Source organism: Idiotropiscis lumnitzeri, chromosome 8 (assembly GCF_059441095.1).
Source record: "Idiotropiscis lumnitzeri isolate Australia: NSW breed Sydney's pygmy pipehorse chromosome 8, RoL_Ilum_1.0, whole genome shotgun sequence".
Taxonomy (NCBI): Eukaryota; Metazoa; Chordata; class Actinopteri; order Syngnathiformes; family Syngnathidae; genus Idiotropiscis; species Idiotropiscis lumnitzeri.
In genome coordinates this window covers 22,991,461-23,013,323 of record NC_142398.1, presented here as the reverse complement: position 1 = coordinate 23,013,323, position 21,863 = coordinate 22,991,461, and the positions used below count along the sequence as shown (strand labels likewise).

At 45.0% G+C, this 21,863-nt stretch overlaps 4 protein-coding genes across 6 annotated transcripts; 2 read left to right on the top strand and 2 right to left on the bottom strand.

The window, feature by feature from the left end:
* Nucleotides 1-3,618: 3,618 nt before the first annotated feature.
* LOC148332850 (uncharacterized) lies at nt 3,619-9,698 on the top strand. Its single transcript, XM_088303876.1, has 4 exons — nt 3,619-3,637; nt 3,722-3,842; nt 4,232-4,401; nt 4,802-9,698. Exons 1-4 carry the CDS (start codon nt 3,635-3,637, stop codon nt 8,960-8,962), a joined length of 4,455 nt encoding a protein of 1,484 aa, XP_088160002.1. The 5' UTR covers nt 3,619-3,634; the 3' UTR covers nt 8,963-9,698.
* Nucleotides 9,699-10,157: 459 nt separating this feature from the next.
* LOC148332849 (large ribosomal subunit protein uL4m-like) lies at nt 10,158-13,984 on the top strand. The gene is made up of 9 exons (XM_088303573.1): nt 10,158-10,338; nt 11,130-11,211; nt 11,278-11,449; nt 11,525-11,576; nt 11,870-11,987; nt 12,053-12,159; nt 12,243-12,352; nt 13,072-13,145; nt 13,710-13,984. The coding sequence occupies exons 1-9, from the start codon at nt 10,288-10,290 to the stop codon at nt 13,853-13,855; spliced, it is 912 nt and encodes a 303-aa protein (XP_088159699.1). The 5' UTR covers nt 10,158-10,287; the 3' UTR covers nt 13,856-13,984.
* Nucleotides 13,985-14,075: 91 nt separating this feature from the next.
* Nucleotides 14,076-21,107, bottom strand: LOC148332847 (centriolar and ciliogenesis-associated protein HYLS1-like). Of its 3 annotated transcripts, none has more exons than XM_088303570.1 (12): nt 20,948-21,107; nt 20,233-20,367; nt 19,301-19,402; nt 19,134-19,201; nt 18,332-18,471; nt 18,194-18,249; nt 15,920-16,053; nt 15,805-15,850; nt 14,898-14,952; nt 14,754-14,835; nt 14,638-14,664; nt 14,076-14,529 (listed from the first exon to the last, which is right to left on the bottom strand). In XM_088303570.1, exons 2-12 carry the CDS (start codon nt 20,330-20,332, stop codon nt 14,395-14,397), a joined length of 945 nt encoding a protein of 314 aa, XP_088159696.1. In that variant the 5' UTR covers nt 20,333-20,367; nt 20,948-21,107; the 3' UTR covers nt 14,076-14,394. The 3 variants fall into 3 exon arrangements, with proteins under 3 accessions (XP_088159696.1, XP_088159697.1, XP_088159698.1); XM_088303571.1 differs by having other exon boundaries at nt 20,905-21,102; XM_088303572.1 differs by lacking the exon at nt 20,948-21,107 and having other exon boundaries at nt 19,134-19,226; nt 20,233-20,299.
* Nucleotides 16,059-18,184, bottom strand: LOC148332848 (uncharacterized; the record flags this gene model as incomplete). Its single annotated transcript, XM_088302218.1, has 1 exon — nt 16,059-18,184. A coding segment is annotated over exon 1 (1,419 nt), but the record flags the coding sequence as incomplete, so codon positions are not given.
* Nucleotides 21,108-21,863: the final 756 nt, after the last annotated feature.

Genomic DNA, 21,863 nt, shown 5'->3' with positions numbered 1-21,863 from the left:
CCACATTGCCAATTGTACCACAAAAAAAAAAGGGGGGGGGGGGGTAAATCACATTTGTTGCCAGTCACCTTTTGGAAAATATTGCGACAGTCACTGAATGACCTTGTGAAGTGTCTCACTTATGTTTAATTTAAAAACAAAACAAAAAACGACTATTTCTTGTGCACACATAAAGCTTCTTGACGTGATATGTTAGTCCTCAATCTCAGTCGTGTTCAAAGTCAACCCTTTATTTTTTATTATTATTTCAATTTCTTTTCTTGGCAATTAAGACGCAGAAGTCATCGTGACTGTCTAGGTAGGTATGTCCATCACGAGGAGACCCACAAAAAAAGTCTCAAAAGACATCAAGTCTTCAATTTTACTTTAGACAAGACACTTTTTGTCATTTTGACAATTTTCTTTTGTTTTGTTTTTTTCCGCAGCCACCTGACTTAAAAATAAAATTCAGCCTCTGAAGCCAGTGTGACTTAGCAACATGAAATTTGGTTGGCAGGTTTATCACAAGGAGCCCCACAAAAACAAAAAGCCACATCCAGAAATGGCACCGGAAGTCCACCATTTTGCTTTCGGTGCTGCCAATTTAAGAACGTTTCATTTGAGCCCGACTTCTACCAAATTTGAAAGACGGCTCAACACAAAACGCTCACGTGTTGAGGGAACGTCCGATGTGTCGATTGAAGTCTTGCTTGCTGTTCTTGTCGCCACGGCAACAATTCACAGCAAGTTATGTAAGCGTTTGTGTGTCGGACGCACGCAACTGACTCACCGTCAACGCCCGCAATTATCACCCGCCAGGGTGTGGCAATGGGAAACACACACGCACGCACACACCCACACACGCTATAGACAGAAACATACACACACGCGCACACAAATACACAGTGCACACTCAGGACCACACACAAACACGTATGCATATGCATACACGATGACACAAATTCACTAAAATAAAATTATAGTCACAATATAGTAAAAAAAAACAACAACTCACACAGCCACATACACACTAATTGACACAATTTTTACACATTAGGCCAGACACACAATTCAAACTCAGACACACAAGCACTTCATAAAAATACGCACACACATCGATATACATACATATATCTACAACACTCACACGTGTAGCCAGACACGCTAATGCACACACAAGAATCACGCGATGTGTGTGCGCGCGTGTGTCAAATGTACACTAGCAAGTTTGTGTCCCGCCGGGAAGTGCGTTCATACGTGTGCGTGTGTGAGGGGCGTGACCCATGTGTCACGTGTGTAACCTGTTAGTCTTCTTTCAGGTGTTCAAGTGTTCCAGCTGTTCTCCACTGCATTCCCGCTCACACACGCGCGCGCACGCACGCACCCGCGTACACACGGACTCCCGGAGACACACGTCGATGGTGCATCAGGTCAGTTTTGATTTTGTTGTTGTGTGCTCGCAAATCCGTTTCAAGGCTTGCCGTTCGGGTTGTACTTTGTGCTTATTTGCGAACGAGTTTCTGTGTGACTTTGAGTGTGTGCGCAAAGTGAGAAAAAGGCAACGTTTGTGCTTGTAAACAAAAACTCAACTTAATGCAACTTTTCCAACCTGCTTTGATGGAGCATTCGCACTTTTGTTTCTGCTACAATTTCATGTCCTCTTTTAAATGTTGGCTGCGATCTTTTGCAAAAAAAAAAAAAAAAAAAAAAAAAGGGGATCACGGTTGGACTCGCTCTGAGATTGAGCGAGTTGACATGTTTTTATTTTGTCCCCGCCTGAGTGAATAATAGGTGAAAATTTGTGATAATTCTTCAGTAATCAACAATACTGATACCACTCGTACTTTTGATACATAACCTCCTCACCTAAAAAAAACAATGACACTTAATATATAAGCCAGTATGGCATTATCCTTAAAATTGGATGAAATTATTGTCAATATTTTATTCTTCTAATTTCTAGTTCCCGATTGTAAAACAAACACGCTCTTCTCGTATCAAAGTCGATCTTCTCAAGCAATCCATTCAGGGTTTAGTTGGTGAGTTATTTAGTTTGCCAGCCTTGACTCTTCCTCTTTGCACTCTGATTTGGACTGGCTGGCGCCGTGCCACTACTTTTGTCCTTGCAGTGGAAGTGCAGCCGCATCACACTCAACTCTTGAGATGAGGATCACTTCCAATCCAGTCTCAGTTCTGTTTTTCTCTTACGATAGCGTCGCGCTTAAGGATATTCGTCTTGTGACGGAAACTTGTTTGCAAAATGTGTCAAATTAACGTCACGTGTGTTTTGTTTTGCTGTGAAACAAACAAACCCCCCAGAATGAGAGGGTGCGAATTCGTGGAGACATCAGTTGTTTGTTTCGCGACCTTCATCGATTCGACTGAAGACATTTTCGTCGGTTCAAGCTTATTCCACGGCGTTCCAAGGTGTCCCAAAACTTTTGTCATTCATTCAGCAGCCACTTGATTAGGTACACCATCGAACCAAATGCCGAGGATAAAAACGTATCCAAAGCGGATCGCGTTCAACGCTTGATTGACACGATGAAGAGTTGATTGCTGGCTGGAGAAATGTTTGCGATTCTTCTCCGACCACGAGGCGTGTTCCTTCATGATTGTGCGGCGCATTGTGCACATACTCCACTTAATGAACACCAATCCAAATGAAGATACTTTCAATTGTGCCACTGAGCTCCGGCGGGGGCGGGAAACGCCCCAAAAAGCCATGACACTCCCGATAAACTCGTTTTCCTCGCTGACATTCCGCCGCCACGCATTCCTGCCGAAGGCAAACGTTCCCACGTGGCTGACTTGCACAAATAGAACACGCACACACGCACGCACGCACGCACGCACGCCTCCTTTCTTTTTTCAGCTCACTTCTTCACACACGTTTCAGTTCTTTTTCAGGTGAAGAAATTCCTTTTTTTCTTTCCAGGCCTTTTCTCGACATGCCGGAAAACTGGAATGAAAATGTTTCGATTTTTGAGGCCCTCAACACTCCCCCGCAAAGAACGCACTCGGTTGCGCCACCAGAACGCTAGGAAAAAAAAATGCTGCCGACGCCAGTTTAACCAATCAACACAAAATCGGACACGACCCACCTAAAAGTCTCAAGGACCCATGTCCAACATTGAACAGAGAGGTCGCCATTTTGATCTGAATTAGCCATTCCGCACTCTGTCCCACCTCATGGAACGTTAGGAATAGATGTGTCCCCTGACACCCGTTTTAATTGGACGGACTGGTCCGTCATAAGTTGCTGCACCAAAAAGAGCCCAACACGCAAGCCCAAAGTTCCCTGCTCGTACCTCTGAGAAAGTTCGGCGGGAAAAAAAGCACCATGCAGTTTAACTGCCCAATGTGGACAAACGTCTGTCGTAACAGAATTCAGGAAGAATTCTCAAAGACCCATCCCGAAAATTGAACAGAGCTCGTACTTTGCTGAACTCCATCGAACAAATTTGCCCAACTGATCCAAAGCAAACATTCGTATTCCGCTATTTTAAAGTCACAAAAATGTTTTTCAATAAAGATTGGCCCGTAAGCAAACACGAGGGATAAAATGACAACGGTTGCACTGAAAGAGTTGAAACTATTTGTTGTGTCGTCCTCTAGGTCCATTCTTCAGAGTGAGCGAGATCTATGACGATCAATGGTAACAAATATTCCCAAAGTCAACGTCAGTCCTTTTGGAATTCTTGTTGTAACATATGCGTTGGTCTCCCCCTCCGTTGCGCAGGCGTCCCTTTTCGGTAGGCGCAGACTCTCGGACGCGCTGACGTTGGAGCAATCCGAGCGTGGAGCGTTGGTCATTGCCAACATCGACGACATCGATGGAGCGAATCAGGAGCTGAGGGAAGGTTGGAATGCCATTCGTTGTTGGCCGTTTCATTTTGCAGCCAAGATGACGTCGTGACTGACAATCAAAACGCAACACATACATCACATCTGCTCACTAAACCGAAATAACATTTTCAAGGATTTGGTTTTCGTCGGTGCTTCACGTGAGTGAATTTTCCATAAGTTGCCTCAAAGCACAAACCTTCAAATGTGGGCTCGCAAATTTTTGGAACATTCAGCCTCAGGAGCCCGTTGCACGGGCAACCTCCAATTTCATAGACATCATCTCCAGAGTTGCCAAAAGACACCACATGTAAGCTTTTGTCGTTTGAAGCCGATTTGGATCGAGGCTTCTTGTTTTTTGCGCAGCCGTGACATGCAACACTAATGTGGCTTTGTGTTGGCTCAGGGGATGAAGTGGTTGGAGCGACCATCAAGTTTGACCAACTAACCAAAGAGGAGGTGATGGGCGTCCTCAGGCTGATGGAACCTTACGATGACAGAATCAAAGTGCTCACCAGGAACAACATGAGCAAGAGCGTGGGCAACCTCGACCGGTTTGCCGTCAGTCCTGAAACGGTAACGTAGTCGACAACCTTTGTGCGAAGAGCGAAAATGGGTGCGTGATTGACATCCCCTCTGCAATCCAAAACGTCGGCATTTCCAAATCAAGATCTCCTCGAGAAAATAATATTACATATGGTTTGATTTTCAAAGTAATCCATCAAAGGCCGAGGACGCCGGCACATCCAGTAGGTTTCCGTTTCGCAACCTGTAAAAATAACTATCGCTACTTCGCAAGCACTTTGGCGCTATCTTGTGGCATCTTCGGGCGCTACAGATAGAAATGTCAAATTTGTGAGTCGTGAAGGCGACAGCTTGCTGATCTCTGAGAGCAAACTTGAATTGACCTCAAACTTAATCGCCCCCACCGACTGCTGTTGTAGTGACACAAGACTTTTGGTCTGTTTGTTCTCAGATGCTGCGCGATTCTTACAGCAAGCTCTACAACGCCAAAATCAAGCGCTTCATGCCTAAGGACTTGTCTGATGGCGACAGCCTGCGAGACTTTGTGCAGACACTCCCTCGCACCGGCAAACTCAAGACCAAACAAGACTCGGACTTACCTCGTCTGGGGGTGGATTTTGGACGCCTGAGTCCCAACACGCTTGTCAGACGTTACAGCGCTGACTCAGAGACCAGTCACGCCGCCTACGCGTCGGGCGCATTCGCACACGGGGCCAACCTGAACCTCCCGCCTCTGGGCGTTGGCCAGGTCAAAGCGGGCAAACGGGTTCATGTGCCACAGCTGCTGAACGGTCGCGGTCAGTCGGTGAACACCAGTCTGTATCGGGGGCAGGCTGAACTCGGGTCTGGAATTTATTACAACGGAGATGATGTGGACGCCGCCATGGGCCTTGAAGGCATCGACAGGAAGTTCCAAACGTACATGTTCTCTGACGGAGATGCAGAATTTGATGTGGATGGTTATGACATGTCACCCGCAATGAATCTGACTGGACCATCATCTAGATTGAATGCGCCCCAGCTGGATCAGAAAGGTCGCAGTGGCCAATTGGATCTTCAGGGGTCCGCGTTGAACGTGGACGGCCCCTCAGGTGACTTTGACGTCAAAGCACCTAAGATCAGACATGATTTCAGGGTGACCAATCCTCAACTCCAAAGTGTCAGTATGCCGACCCCAGCAGTTCGTTCCAAAGTCTCCTCTGGGAAGTACTCAGCCCCGAAGTTCTCCATGCCAAAGTTTGGTTTACCAACTGTTGAGGTTCCAGACTTTGATGGGGATTTACCTAGCTTGGACATTTCGAGCCCGGATGTCCGACTTTCCAAGCCACACATCAAAGGTCTGACGACAACTGGCCGAGTTGATGATTTCGGGGTGTCAGATGTTGATATTGATGGAAAATTCAAAAGGGCAAACTTGAAGATGCCGGGTTATGATCTCAATGGTCCTAACCTGGACCTCAGATCTCCTGACTTGGACATCAGCGGCCCTGATCTCCAAGGCGCACCTGATCTTAAATTGCCCAAACTCGGTCTCAAGGGCCCCAAACTGGACCTCAAAAGCCCAAATTTGGACCTGTCATCTGGTGAACTGAACATGCCAGATCCAAATGGCCCAGACCTGAACCTGAAAGCTCCAAAGTTTAAAGGCGGCATTGATGGGCCCGACTGGGACGCAAAGCTTAAAGCTCCCAAGTTTGATTTGAACTCACCAGATGTTGACCTACGAAACGCCAAAGTAAACAAGCCCAAAATAAAGATTCCCAAATTTGGCCGTCCAAGCCTAAAAGGTCCTGCCATTGATGCAGACTTGGATGGTCTGGACATGGACATCAATGCACCCACATTAAAACTCAAAGGTCCCAAAGCTGATTTTGGGATGCCTGATTATGATCTCGGTGGTCCTAACCTTGACCTCAAGTCTCCTCAGCTGGACGTCCGAGGTGGGTTAAATGCACCAGATCTAAGTATGCCTAAACTCGGGCTTAAGTCGCCCACACTGGACCTCAAAAGCCCAAATTTGGACCTGCCTGATGCCCCCGACTTGAACGTGAAAGCTCCCAAGTTAAAAGGGGGAATCCATGGCCCTGACTTGGACTTGCCCAATGCTGATCTTAAAGCGCCAAAGTTCAATCTAAAAACTCCAGACGTTAACATTGGATCACCAAAAACCAAATTTAAGTTTCCAAAATTGAAGATGCCAAAATTCAAGCGTCCAAGCCTTAAAAGTCCCGACCTTGACGCAGACGTTGACGGTCTGGACATGGATATTGACACACCAACGTTAAAACTCAAAGGTCCCGATGCTGATTTAGGGATGCCAAACGTTGATGGGAAGTTGAAAAAGCCAAACTTAAACATGCCAGATTTTGAGCTCAACGGTCCGAAGATAGATGGTCCCAACCTAGACCTTAAATTTCCTAACCTGGACCTCAATGGTCCTAAATTCTATGGCGGAATAAATGCACCGGATCTGAAAACGCCTCATGTTGATCTTAAGACCCCGACACTGGACGTCAAAAGTCCAAACTTGGATTTGCCTGATCTTCAGGGCCCAGACCTGAACCTGAAAGCTCCAAAGATAAAAGGTGGCATGAATGGCCCTGACTTGGACTTGCCTAATGCAAATCTTAAAGGTCCCAAGTTAAATGTGAAAAATCCTGATATCAACATGGGTTCACCAAAGGCAAAACTGAAGATGCCCAAATTAAAGAAGCTTAAATTTGGCCGTACTAGCCTTAAAGGTCCTGACATTGATGCAGAATTAGATGGTCTGGACTTGGACATCAATGCACCCACATTAAAACTCAAAGGTCCCAACGCTGATTTAGGGATGCCAAAAGTTGATGGAAAGTTGAAAAAGCCAAACTTGGACATGCCAGATTTTGATTTCGATGGTCCGGAGATAAATGGTCCCAATCTGGATCTTAACTCTCCCAACCTGGACCTTAGTGGTCCTAATCTCCGTGGTGGATTTAACGCACCAGATCTGAAAATGCCAAAACTCGATTTCAAAAGTCCCAAACTAAACCTCGAAGGGCCAAATTTGGACTTGCCGGATCTGAACGGTCCAGATCTTAATCTGAAAGCTCCAAAAATAAAAGGTGGCATTGACGGTCCGGATTTGGATTTATCCAACGCGGACCTTAAAGCCCCTAAATTAGATCTGAAAACTCCAGACATCAACATTGGGTCACCGAAAACTAAATTTAAGTTTCCCAAGCTGAGGATGCCCAAATTGAAGCGTCCGAGCCTTAAAAGTCCAGACCTGGATGTTGATCTAGATGCTCCAGATCTGGACATCAACGCTCCTGCTGTCAACCTCAAAGGTACAAAACCAAACTTGGATCTCGATATCGGTGGGAAACTCAAGAAACCAAACCTGAACGCTCCAGACTTGGACGTCAAGGCTCCAGACTTAAACCTGAAAGCACCAAAATTCAAAGGCGGACTCGACGTCAACGGTCCCGATATCAACATTGGTTCACCGAGAGCAAAAATGAAAATGCCCAAAGTAAAACTACCCAAAGTCAATCTGCCAGCAGTGAACGGACCAGACATCGATGGTCCAGAATTTGATATTGATGCGCCAGACGTGGATTTCGGAAGACCGTCGGGCAAATACAGGAAGCCGCATTTGAAAGTGCCAGATGTGGAGTTGTCTGGACCAAATGTAAGATCACCAAAATATAATGGAAAGCTCAAAGGACCCAATGTGGATGCCAATGTCAAAGCACCAAAAGTCAAAGGATCGTGGGACAGCCCAAAAACAGACCTGCCAAACATGGACCTCAGAGCCCCGAGGACGGACTGGAACGCCCCAGACGCAAAATACCGAAATCCTCACATGAAGATGGCGAAAGGGTTTGACACAGACCTGAACGGAGGTGTGCAGGGTCCAGACTTCAGTTTCCCCGATGAGAGAGGTCCAAATTTGAAGCCAACAATGCCGTATTTAGACATGGATGACATTGACCTCAACGGACCGGATGTGAGTCTGTCAGGAAGCAATGCCAAGCTCAGAACTCCAGACCTCGATGTGGACAACTCGACGCGCAACTTCAGGAAATTGTTGCACGGTGGCTCGGGTGTGCCACTGCCCGGACTCGACTTGGACCAGGACTTGAGCCATTCTCGCTTTGTGGGAAGGTCCAGGGCCTCTATGGATGCCGACTTGGGTCGCTACGTGGATTTTACACGTTCGGACCTCAACATTGACGACTTCACCGGGAAGTACCACATCCCCAGAGGCAGAGAGTCCGACCTGGACCTCCAGCTGCCCTCGACCTCCAGGGCGGGGGCGGCAGACCTGAGGGGCCCCCGCCTCAGCGGCACCTCACTCAACGCAGACGCCATCTTGCATCCGAATCACGCTGTGAAGGCCGCTCACACTTTAAATGATGGCCGCTGGTCGTATTCTCAGAAAAGAGCACCCGATACCTCGGACGGATACTTAGTGACTGTTTTTCCCACATTGGAAGAAAGCGAGAATGAACCGAAGCAAAAGTACAGCACGCTTGGGGGCCTTAACTTTGGCGCCGGTGACGTCAACCTCGAAGTCCCCGATCAAGACCAGCTGAAAGGCTCCACGTTCCTGTTCTCCAACCTCGTTTAGTCGGGCTGCCGCAAAATCTGGACAGAACAAGTAAGAGTCAACGAAAGGCGAGCTCTGTTCCACTGGATGCTTCTTGTCTATTCTTGTTTGTTTGGAACTGTGCAATATTACGGGTTTACTGTCGAACGCAAAAAGTCTTGTGTTGTTCTTCTGTTATTCCTATCATGTTCTTTTGAATGTCGTCATGACATTTTGAGCTTCCTGTTCATGTTTTTCTCTCATTTTGTTTTAACAATCTTCTGTCCTTTTTTTTCTTCTCGTGCACTTTTGTTGTCTTTTGTCTTTCCTTTCTTTAATCTAACAAAAAGGACATGTGTGTCAAAGTGGGTTTGAGTGTAGTCATGAAACTTCCAGGTCAACATAATAAATGCCAGCAATTCAAACCCATAAAAGTTGGTCTTAATGGCCATTTGTTTGTTGTTTGTTAATTGTGCCAAATTTGTGCCACTTGTTTGTTTTCAAAATCAAAGCTTAGTTTTGCACCCTGCCTGTACATACTGACTGGATTGGAATGACGGAGGTATTTAACTTGACTTTTTACTTGACTCCCTTTTTTCTTTATGATCAATGAAGTGTGTGTATTAAACGAGTATATATTTATCTTGTCTATGCTGTAATTGTAAATGTGGCTCATAAAATGATGAAATATGCAATTTTAACGTTATTTTCCTTTCCTTTGCTATAAAAAAATGATCAAATGATATATATAGATATATATATAAAATATGTGATTATTCTTGCGCTGTTTAATGTCGTAATGTTAATGGTTGCACAAACATGCCGTTTTTCGCGTCTCATTAGTCTATCACATTTCGACAAAAGTTTGGTTTCCGCACATAGTGTCAGGGGACTGACAAACAACTTTTTGTTAGGCTTTAAAGAAAAAAATGTTTAAACACGTTTGTTGTCGCAGGCATTCCAACAGGACTTGATCATAATTATTTTTTAAGTTGATAGAAAGACAGACTTGATCCATGAGAGAAACGTTTGCTTCATTTAACTGTAATATAATGACATCATTCAGCGACTAAACGTCGGTAAAGCAGTTAGAAGTTTGTGCATTATTTATTCACTGCACTGTTACAGATGGTTTTATAAATTTTTTTGTAGGATGTGCAAATGTTTATAAAAAGATGTTTTTAAAGCAGATAGAAGTTATGTTGACGTTTTTCTTCATCCAGCTCTCGCGAGATGGCTCTTGTGACGACATCAAAGCGCGACCGACCAGCAGTTGCCAAGCACTGCAAGGCAGGTGGACGTTCCAAGTGACCCTGTTCTTTTTCTTCCTGTTTTCCGTTCTCATCTACCACAAAACACCTACAAATATGTTTTTACGTTTTTCTCTGCGGCTGTGCAGGAAAGGAGCCGCAAAACAAGTGAGTTCATTTTGGCGATTATTTTTTTTTTATCGCGACTACGGTGGGTATGTGTGTGAATACGTACAATACAATACGACTTTATTTCTATCGCGCATTTCACCGCATCTGGAGCCGTGACAAAACTTTCCATATGATGTAATATAAACATTTGCAGTAAATCAGGACAGAAATTAAAACACATAAACAAATATAGAATTGATACCAGAAAAACAGCAGAACAGTCTCGTGTTGAGTCGAAAGCTTAAGAAAATAAAAATGTCTCTTCAAACGAGTTTTAAAAGTGGTTGTCAAATAATTTAAAATATCTGGTCGTACAACCACTTTTCAAGGAATACAGTAAAGGGAAGTAAATTAAAATGAGTACAACACCGCGCTTTAAGTAACATTCAAGTAGCATCGAATTCATTCAGGAAAGGATTAGGACTGAGCGCAGGAAAAGAAATGACAGGATTTGTTTAATATTTCTGATCTCACTGGCTGGCGGTCAATTATTAAACAGCCCGTTAAACCTGGGTTTCAATAAATCCAGATGGACCTCTTTTAGTGTAAGATTATTACACAAAAGTATGTACTTAAAAAAAACACATCATTTTATCAAAATAGTCAATTGATTTGATGTCACTAAATGTTCACAAGGTTAGTTAGTTGCGAAACAAACATTCAGCACTCCAGTCAGTTCTGAAGATGCGGTCAATCTGACGATGGAGGATCATTTGGCATGATGAACGTTTCAAATCTGTCAAATGTATCGCATAGCTCGAGTGTTAACTACATGTTGTTGTTTCAAGTGTGCGTCATCGCTGGCTGCTGAAAACGTTCTTCCGCCCAACTTGCTGCTGCCCGCCAACCTGCGAGACCCGCCGACAACCAGTGAGTCGGAACCCTTACCAAAGGCTGAACGTTTGTCTCGTGAGTGAATGTTATTTCCTGGCTTAGAGCGCCCTCCTCCCCCGCCGGATTCTACGTTGCCCATCCTGCGGCGTTGCAACGCTGAGATTCCCGCCCACCGAAGCGCCGTGCGGCTGTGGGTGGACGCTCTGGAGGGACAAGGCGGCGACCCGATGGGCTTGGCTGAGTTGCATCCCGACGTCTTCGCCGTCCCCCCCAGGTTGGCCGCCGGGTCACAGTCGAGCAGAAACACCAAAATGTCAATTGTGACGTGAGCATTTTTGTTTCTGGCAAGACTGGACATCCTGCACAGCGTTGAAGTGTGGCAGAGGAACTTCAAGCGCATCGTAAGCTGTCATCTCGCCGCCTGTTCCCGCGTCGTCGTGGCTCACTACAGCTCAATTCCTGTTCCTGCGTGTAGTAGTCTAATTTTCTGCCCTTACAGGTTTTCCTCACTTCCTGTTCCTGCGTGCTCCCAGCTCATTTTCTGGGTGTCGTCTCCTTTTCTGTTATTGTTTTTCACCTAACTTCTGAGCGCTTTTCCTGTTGCCGCATGTAGTTGTGTCATTCCTTGTTGTTACATGATTTTGCCTCCTGTTCCCGTGATGAACACAAGTGTGTGTGCGCGTGTGTGTGATAGAGTCACGCCAATACCAAGGTGAGGTCGGAGGTGCGTGGCGGCGGTCGGAAACCGTGGAAGCAGAAAGGCAGCGGTCGCGCTCGCCATGGCAGCATACGCTCGCCACTTTGGAGGGGAGGTGAGCCCGCATTCGGGTGGATTTTTCTACGGCCTTGCGATTCTGATGTGGTATGATGTCATCAGGGGGCGTGTCCCACGGCCCCCGGGGCCCCACCAGTTATTACTACATGCTGCCCATGAAAGTGCGCGTGCTGGGGCTCAAGGTGGCCCTGAGCTCCAAGGTGGCCCAGGTAGGTCACGTGTCGGGAATGATGAGAAATGATCCAAATTCAAGCCGTGTTGTGGTCTGGCGTCCTTCCTTTTGTCTATCCAGGGTTTTCTTCATGTCGTAGACTCGCTCAACATTCCGAGTCCGGACTCGCGGGACCTGCTGGACTCCATCAGACTCAAAAACTGGGAGGAGTCGTTGCTCATCGTCGACGTGTAGGTGTTGTTCTGGATTGCTCTGATGTTCTTCAGATCTTCCGTCATTCCTCGGCCGGACTTCTCAACTTTTGGCTCATTCTGAATTTCTTTTTGACGATCACTAGATGGCGGGCTAGCTGGTATGTTATGTATATTAAACAAAGTTAAGTGTTTGAATTTGTATCAAATTTTCCGGGACAAATATTTTCCCCACAAATTAATAATAATAATCAATTTTATGATAATTAAGAAAATAATAATTAGCTCCAAATTTTATACCGAACTTCCTTGACTTCTAATTAGCGGTATTGGCCCTGGATGAAAAAAAAAAATCTCTCTAATCACGATGCCAGAGCTTTTTTTTTTTTTTTTTGCTTTGAAACTGAAAATGCAAGCAACTAGAGTGAGTATCAAAAGTAGGACTGCAAATTCAATATTTTTTACTCAACGTTGCAACCAAAGTAGGAAAAAAGAGAAGTAGAGCAGGGAAAGGCGACCGACCGTCTGCTTGTAATCGCGCATGTTTCCGCCATGTTCGAGAATAAGTTTTCAGCTGATCATCGATCAAGTGAAAATTGATCACCATCATCACAGACAGCTGAGCCGACGCTTTTTTGTCATGTTTCTGATGATTATCCAACATTGTCGTTGGTCCGACCTTCGTCTGTAGTTGTTCCTGCTCTTTTCTGCCCTTTTGAGGTTCTTGTGTTGTTTTGTTCTTGTGTGTCTTTCTTCAGAGGTGACCACTTTCCCGGCAACATCACGCAGGCCACGGCCACCCTCAAGACCGTCAACCTCGTTCCGGCGCTCGGTGAGATAGCTTGCTTCCATGTTGTCACTTCACCCCTGACTTGTTCCAGTTCCTGCTTGGGGTTGTTTTAGGTCTTCAATCTTACCTACTCACTTGTTACGCTGACGTGTTTTATTTTTTTACCTCAGTCGTCTGCTTGGCACTTCATCTCACTGGCCAACAACCTGAAGCTAATCCGATTTTGATCATTTGATTTCTATTTAGACACCTTGTTTAACTTAATGTTGTCCATATTCTTGGAAATTCAGCCTCTCAGCTGTAAATATCGTAAGATGTACGCGTAAAGCTCCATAAAGGCAGACTGATAATCTTTGTTTGAAAATAGGACGTCATTTGCTTACACTTTCAAAAACGATGAGCATCATTTTTGCCTATAATTCTGACGTGCTAAACTGGTAACTATCATAATCAATATGAAATAATGTCCTGGTTGGAGCTAGGAAATGGAAGGACAGTTGCCAGTGCGTTTCCTTTGTCCTGTGTTCAATCAACTTCAGCCATAGTTGCCTCACGTGGTAGGGCGACAGGAAGCGGTTGATTTTGTTGCTGTTTTTACCGGCACAGGTCTGAATGTGCACAGCCTTCTGAAGCACGAAGGTTTGGTGCTCACGCTGGAGACGTTGCGCTTCCTGGAAGACAAACTGCTTTGGCACGACCAGCGCTACACACCGCTCTACCCGTTTAAATTGCCCTACGCTGACTTGCCCTGAACTTCCGCCTTGATCTGGTGTGTGTGTGTGTGTGCATGCGTGTGTGTTGAATAATAAAAGTCACAACAATTATATATTAAAAAAAAGTTTTGTTTTTTTTTTGTTTGGAAGTTCCCATAAAAAATGTATTTGCCACACCAGTGTCAAATCTCCTTTTTCACTTCCTGTTCCTGCATCTTCATGCTTGTTACTGCTGGAACTAATGTCACAAAGAAAACGATAGAGGCCATAAATTTTATTTGATAAAGTGGAACTATTTTCCAGAATGTTCTTGTGTGTCACAGGAAAAAAAGATAAAAGATGTGAACAGGTCCTAAGATTGATTTTTGAACTGGTCAAGCCCGGCATTTGTCTCAGTTCTTGTCCCAGTGCATTGTTGTCCTGATTGGTTGTCTCATTTCGATCCCTTTATCACTTGGTGAACTTTTGAGGTGGGACGAAATCCTTGCGCCTCTTTTTGTTCCTGCAAGTTGGCACTTCATTTTCCAGTTCTTATGTTGCTGCTTGTCTCTTGAAAGAAAAAAAAGATTGCAGGTGCTTCAAAAGCGGCAAGTGAACTTGTGTGGTAGATGGGGGTGCGCCATGAGGTTGCGGACTTCCCAGCGCAGAGCCGATCGCTTTTTGTCCGTAGGGACCACGTAGCTGTTGGCCACCAAACTCCGACGAGCTTTTGGCTGTAACACAAAACCTGCGTCAGGCTTCTCTGAATTGTTTGATGCTACAGTTTTAGAACCACCGGCTTTAGTAACCGTCTGCCATGTGAAAAGCGGCTTTTTACTTACGGCCGGCGGCTGGTAGGCGAGTCGCTCCTGCAATCACACGGAAACAATTGTGACATTCATTGGGAAGTGCAGTTGAAATAAGAAGAAAGAAATTGAGAAAAAAAAACCCATCCTACCCTGATTTCCCAGCGGAGTTCCCGGTGATCTTGCTCTCCGGGGAGCTTGAATTCGTCCCACAGCTTCTTGTATTGGAAATACCTGCCGGGCCCACAAAGTTTCCCGTCTTTTGTTTTGAATCACGAGGAGTCTTGAGGTCTCACCTGGCTACCGGGTCCATCTTCTTGATCGTCTGCTGCGTCATGACCGGGCGGATGACTGAAACGGCATTGTATTGAATAAACACAAGCAAGCGATTGCTAACATCCAAACTAGGGCTGGGCAATAAACCGAAATTTATTACATTTTGCCCATGTCAGTAAATTCGGTGTTTAAAAAAAAAAAAGAGAAAAAAGTCTTTTCTGTCTGCGGCAATGTTCATACCCCTTTAAGACGGCTACAGCGCGTGTAGTCACGTGACTCCACCCATCTGAACCCTAGTTGGAGACCCCAACCCTAGTCAGGGGGAATTTATCGTGCATTTATCGTTATTGAGGCAAAATTGTTCAATTTATCGCAATATTGGTTTAAGGTCATATCGCCCAGCCCGAATCCAAACTGCTGATGACGTCAGTAAATCACTGCAATCAGGCCAGCCTCCACACGAAGTTAAGCCAGCCGCCACTGTGATTTTTAAAACTGTGCATCACGGCGCAGAAACGTTCTAAATTGAGATGGAAAGAAAAATTAATTTGAACTGTGCATTAGTGACTGATAAAAAAAAAATCTGTTTTGGTTAACTCGCAGCTAGACCAGTGCTGGGGAACACTAGGCCACGCCAGGTATCCCAAAAAAGTACTTTGAATAAACTCTAATGTGGCAAAAAAAAAAAAAAACGCTGATCATTTCTATAAAAAAAAAAAAAAAAGTGCCCTCATATAAATGTTTATTTCTATAAAAAAAAAAAAAAAGAAAACAGCGGCCGGCCTCCCCGCAGTAAAAAATGACAGTAAAACAACAACTTTTCGAGCCCAGCTATGCATTTCACAACCTTAAATTGAACGAATGCAACCAAATATGGATCCGCTTCTTTTTCATTTGGTTTTCTACTTGAACGAGCAGCGAACTCACAGGATTTGGGTTTCGTGCGGAAGTCGCTCTCGCTTCTTGATCGCGTCTGGAAGCAAACAACAGCAGCTTTTAGACAGCGCACGACTATTTCATGGCCATTTCTTCAGAAACGTACCGAGCGCGTGGAGAAGGACCCAAAGGTGCTGAGGGAGACGCCCTCCATAGCGTCACTCACGACGCTGGCTTTGTCGTTTTCCGCCTCGCGTAAGCGCAGCTCCGAGAGACGGTCCGGCAGCAAACTGGAGCAATCTGCGGAACATGAAAGATGAGGAGGCGTCGACCAAAGAAGCCGACGTTGCCTCGCGGATCCGGCAAACAGACCCGTATCGGTCGCCGATCAAATGACAACGAGCGGATGATGACATCGCGGCGATGTCACGCGTACCCCGGTGTCTGAGGTTTCCGTCCGACTCAAAGTGGACAAGGTCTGCGTTCGAGTTAACCAACTTGACATCCTCCAGACCGCCGCAGTTATTGTTGCGGTTGGCGACGTGCTCTTCGCCTTCACCGTCCAGAAGACCGCTCACCGCTTTAACCTCGTCACAGTCACGTCCGTGTCCGCTCGTCTCATTGTCGCTCGCGGTGTCGCGGTGAGGCTGCCGGTTCTTTCCTCCGGGAGGAACGTGGTGATGTTTCTTGGTCTCATGGAAGTTGTCATCTAGCGTGGTCTTAGCCTCAATCCTGTTGTCATGGCAACACTCGTCAGGTTTCCTCTGAAATTCTTCAATGGTGTCGTCAAGGTGAGGCTGGTTCTCGGTCTTCTGGTCTTTGTGAGCAACGTCGTCATTCACAAACTGGTGGTTCTTGGCGTCCTGACAAAGAACACGCTCCCGCCTTCCGTCAGGGTGCAGATGGCGATGACGCCGCTGGTCTTCCTCTGATTTCTTCTCGTCATCCAAAGGAGGAAAACCGGTTTCCTTTTTGCTGTCAGGGCACAGATCATCAGTCAGGATGTGGACGGAATCACGGCGAGTCCGCCGCTTCTCTGCTTTCTTTTTGTCAGCTTCTCTTCTGGTGTCCAGCTGGTGAGCATTTCGACACGTGGCTGCTCGCTTTTTTTCTTCAGGAGGAATGTTTGCACTCGCGGCGTCGGGGTGCATTTCATAGAAAGAGTCAAAATCCCTCTCTGGTTTCTTCTCATCATCTTCATCCCGAGTGTCTCGGAGGAGATGACAAAGGTCCTTCTCTGGTTTCATCGCTTGTTCCTGACTCGTGGCGTCAGTGTTTCGATCCCAGTGAGACTGCGACTTCTCTTGTTCCTTCTGGTCTTCACGGAGAACGCCGACGGTGTCGCCGTCTTCAGACGCTCGTGTGACATCATCATAAAAGCTGTCTCGTGAGCCGGCGTCATCTTCATCGTCTCTCATTTGTGAATGTTCATCTTGGCCCGCGGGCCGATCTTCGGTTTTCAAGGTGCCGTAAGCGGATGTCGCCATGGAGGCGCCGTCGCTGCAGGTGTCTTCTTCGTCACTCCCGCTGGCTTCGTTGCTGGCATTTTGTTCGCTGCCGTCGTCTCCAATTTGGACCTTCTTCGAAACTTCGTCTTCGTCACTGGCGTCTTCTCCGGCCGGGCCCTGCGAACCGTCATCTTCGTCGCCCACTCGCTCGTCCTCGCTGGACCAAAAGGACGGGCTCGGGGAGCTCTCGTCAAGGTCCCGCCACATTCGGTACATGTCGTCCTTTCGCAGAGTGGCCGAGAGGAGGACGAGATGAAGACGGTCGTCTTGAGCGCTCTTAAGACGCCGCTAAGCTGATTAGCCGCAAGAATATCAGCATTCAAGGATCGGGGCGCCACCGACAGGACACCCGGAGGATTACACATGTGCTTTTGCTGTGTTGGGAGCTCAACAAATTCTATTCCAAGTAAATGATTAACACATTTCATTTCATGCATTTTGACATATGTGGCGGCTTTTTCTAAAACAAACTTGGGATGCAATCCTGTGCACAAATTGGCGGTGCCTCGAATTGAGGTACAAACCGGCTCGCCAAATCCAAATTTTGCCATTGGAATCCAAAAGCGGAATGTTTGAATGTCAGCACTCCCACCTCAGTATGCGTTTGTCAAGCAGTCAGTCAAAGCCCAGCCGGGCGGCGCATTAATGCCTTTGTCTTTACTTCACTGTTGGCCTCTCACGTCGTCATGGCAACAACCGACCGACAAGCGCTATTCCGCCCAAAAACTGAAAACGAAAACGTTTCTTTAGTTTAAAGCCGTTCCATACTGAGATATGTTTTTTTTTCTGTTCCCTCAGTGGACTCTTGATTAGGTACACGCTTTAAGAGCTCCAATGCTGTCGTAACAACAATTGCCAATTGTTGAGGTTGTGATTCGAATCTTCGAAATGAGCCGTGAGTGCAGCATGTTGAAACGAGTCAAAAAAGTTACCAGATTGTTGGCTGTAGATGGATTCATCACAGACCAGCGTTTGTCCTTCACGCTTCCTGCTCGTCGACAAGCGAAAGAAGCCTTGAGCCGCAGGCAGATGTCAGGATCATTTGCATGATTATTCTTATCAAAGCACACCTCAGGACTTTCCTTTTGATGAAGTGGCTGCCGCGGGGGTCCGCTACCAACGTGTGAGCTGGGGTGCAGTGGAAACTCTCCGACGTGTCCTCGTGGCCCCGCCGCAGCACTCCATCTTTATTGGAATGCTGACTCAGAACCTGACACGCAGGAATTGATATACGTTTGACACGAGAAACAATATTTGATAAAACACTTGCAGAACAATGTGTGGAAATTAGAACCCAACCATTAATATTCTATTTGGCCTTTGATAAAAAAAAAATATATATATATATATATAAAACTGTACAATTTCTTGCCATCTTTTTTTTACTTACACTACAACAGTAAATAAAGAAAAAAAAGTGACATTTGTACATTCCCTTTTTTTCCTGCGATTAAGGCGCAGTTACCATCCCCAAAAAATGCAGTATTTTTTGCCATTTATCTCTTTATTTTAAAGGCAAACAAATGCAATAGGACAAAGTATTGTAAAACAGGTAAATGGTCTTCCTTTCATTCATACCGTCATTTTAAAACCCTCGCTGGGAATCCTAAGCGTGCTTTAAACCTAAACTCAGAACCCCAATCATGCAGAAGGGAACCCTAATCGTGTTTTTAAATCCTAGCTTGGAAAACTAATTGTGCTTTAAAGCACTCAAGGGGAAGTCAAGTCCAAAATTTCCAAGACAATATCTTCCATGTTCCGAAAACTAGTTTAGAAATGCCGTTTTTAAATCCATCTCGGGGGGCTGTCAACGGAAAATGACATCACAGCTTGTGAATGGCACGTGAATTCCCCACATCGCCAACGTCTCACCTGTGTATCACGTTGCTCGTCGTGTAGAAAAAAGCTTCCGGGAGATGTGGCCACATCACGCGGACTCACTGGAAGACACGACAAACGTGTGGCCTGATGACATATGCGCACCAACGCGTCACGTTCACACAAAAGGCAGATGGCACGTCACATGTGCGCAGACAAACCTTTCTCCTTGGTGAAAGCGGGAGGTCTGGGCTCTCCCTTGTCGTCGGCACACATGATGGGCACGTTGGGCCGAGCGCCATTTTGAATCAGATGTTCCAGATCTGATAAGATCATTCTCATGAGTTGGACAGTCACGCATTTTGAACGCACACAAAATGTCACTTGGCTTTCTTCAATTTCAGTCGATCGATCACCTTTGTGAGGGCCCCGGCTTGGCCAAAGATTCATTACATTTTGTATCCTGATGATTTTTTATTTTATAAAAAAAAAAAATATCCCTAATTGCGATTAATCACATTTTTCAACTACAATTTTTCGTGAAGCTTGCAACAGATATTTACTTGAATAATATCTTGGAATGAATGTAAAAATCACCAAATATGAAGTAGATTTTATTTTATTTTTTTACCCTTGAATATGATCCAAACGTAGTCATCTTTACTGGCATTTATCAAACAATTTTCCAAACTTTTACATGACATACATTTAGTTGTGCCCACAAGCACCACATTCCGGCAGTGTGAGTTTGCAAGGACCACTGGCAAATTGAGCGTGGTGTTTTGTTCTGAGAAGATGTGCTAAACATGTACAGCTAATATGATACAGTCTTTGAGTTTGGCTTTGTAAAGTATGCTAATTATTTTTTAAGTAAATAAAACTGAGTTCACCGGGTTAAAATATTTAACTGTGTGACATTTTTTTCGAGTAATCTCCAGAGTTTATGCTTTAACTTAACTTTGACAGCCCTAATGCATATTACATTATATTATAAAAAAATTCTAATAAAATTTTGACTTGAGGACCCAAGCCTGAAATTAAACTTTAATTCTGCCATTACGGCCCAATCGCTTCAGCTTACAACTTAAATTTCGAACATCTCTTTGTGCCAACAACACGCGCTGGACATCACTGGATAAGACGTGGAAGTCACCTTGCTTGAACTCTCGCAGTCTGTGTTTTGGGACATCGGTGTATCCCAGCAGCACCAGCTCCTGCTGCATCTCCTCTTCAGAGAAGTCCAGATTGTCCATTGAATTGTCGCCTACAAGTCGAGCCAGCTGGAATTCTTAAGCAACAAAATTTATTCATTTTTGTTAATGCATTGATAATACAACTTGAAGCTGCCACATTGAGAAATAAAATGTTTGCAAGATTGGGTAATGGGCTTTCTTGTTCAGGACAAATCTTAAATGCAAGCTTTACATCTGAACGTAATTGGACTTTCTCCACGGAGAATGCATGCCCTGCTTGAAATATAATTGATATCTGTACAGTTCTCTTCGTCATGCCCTTGTCATACTGACGTCATTAGATGAGACCAAGTCGAAACAAGTTTAGGAGTTAGTAGTTAGTCTAGTTGAGGTTCATCCTGAACTTTCACGCCAAATCTTAGAATGCTAAACGTCCTACTCAAGCGTTTCATTGCGTTTGATTTGAGGTCGCCCTTTGAGTGCAACCATCGCAACAACACCTTTAGATTACTTGGCTCACTTTTACATCAAATGAAAAACTACATTGAAAGTTTTTAGGACCTCCGTGACATTTAAAGTAGACACGAGGCCGATTTTAGCAACACTTTTGTTGTTGTTGATGCTTCGCTCACCCTAGCAACGCGTCCGCGTTCAAGAAAGGCCACGAATACGTACGTTTAGCTCGAGATGTCCTTTAAAAAAGAAAAAAACCGTTAGCTTCTGATACAGTTAAATTCTGATATGTTGCCTTTTACCACACGACCGTTAAGGAGCATTTAAAAAGGACGCCTTTTCTTCTTCTACGCTTTCTCATTCGTCTTTGGCGTCGGTGTCGGCGAACGCGGAGTTGCTCCAGCGCCCACTTGCGGCTGGAGGTGTTTGTAGCATGTTGGACTCGTTAGATTAAATTATACAATATTTGATTACGTTCTATTATTCCATTTTATGGACTCGTTTAACTAGTGTAGCATTTTACTTTAGTATATAGAGTGCTTTCCCTGACTCAAAAAGTCACCAAATACCTCTGCTGTGTTTGTCCTGTTTAAAAATTTTAATCGATAAATGGCGATCACACCCAAAAATTAGCTCAGGGGGCTGTCACTGAAAGCCAGTTTCACCATACAACAAGAAATTTGGTAGTCAATTTTGTGCCAAAAATTCTCAAGAAGCCATGCCCGAAAAGACACAGAATCGTGTTATTTTGCCTCAAACTGGCCGTTGTGGCGTCAATTTCCACGGCTCCAGAGCACCCACTGGAAATTAAAAAAAATAAATAAATCAAGAAAGCCTTGGCTGAAATCATCTTTGCTCAAAGGAGTGTTTTTTTTTTGTTTGTATGATTTCTGAGACTGAGAATATTTGAATGACAGATTTTGGATGGATGAGTGTGGTTCAATTAAAAATATATAACTATGTAGAATAAAATCTAGACACTTTTACTTCTCTTTGAATAGGAAAAAGTCCAGTTTTTCATTTGCAAGTTGGAGAGTAGACGCGCCACTCAAGAAGAAAAACATTCAAAAATAAATAAAAGTGATGAAAGTATTCAATTTTTTGGAATCGGAAGCAGCAGTTTTGTGGTCACAGTGCA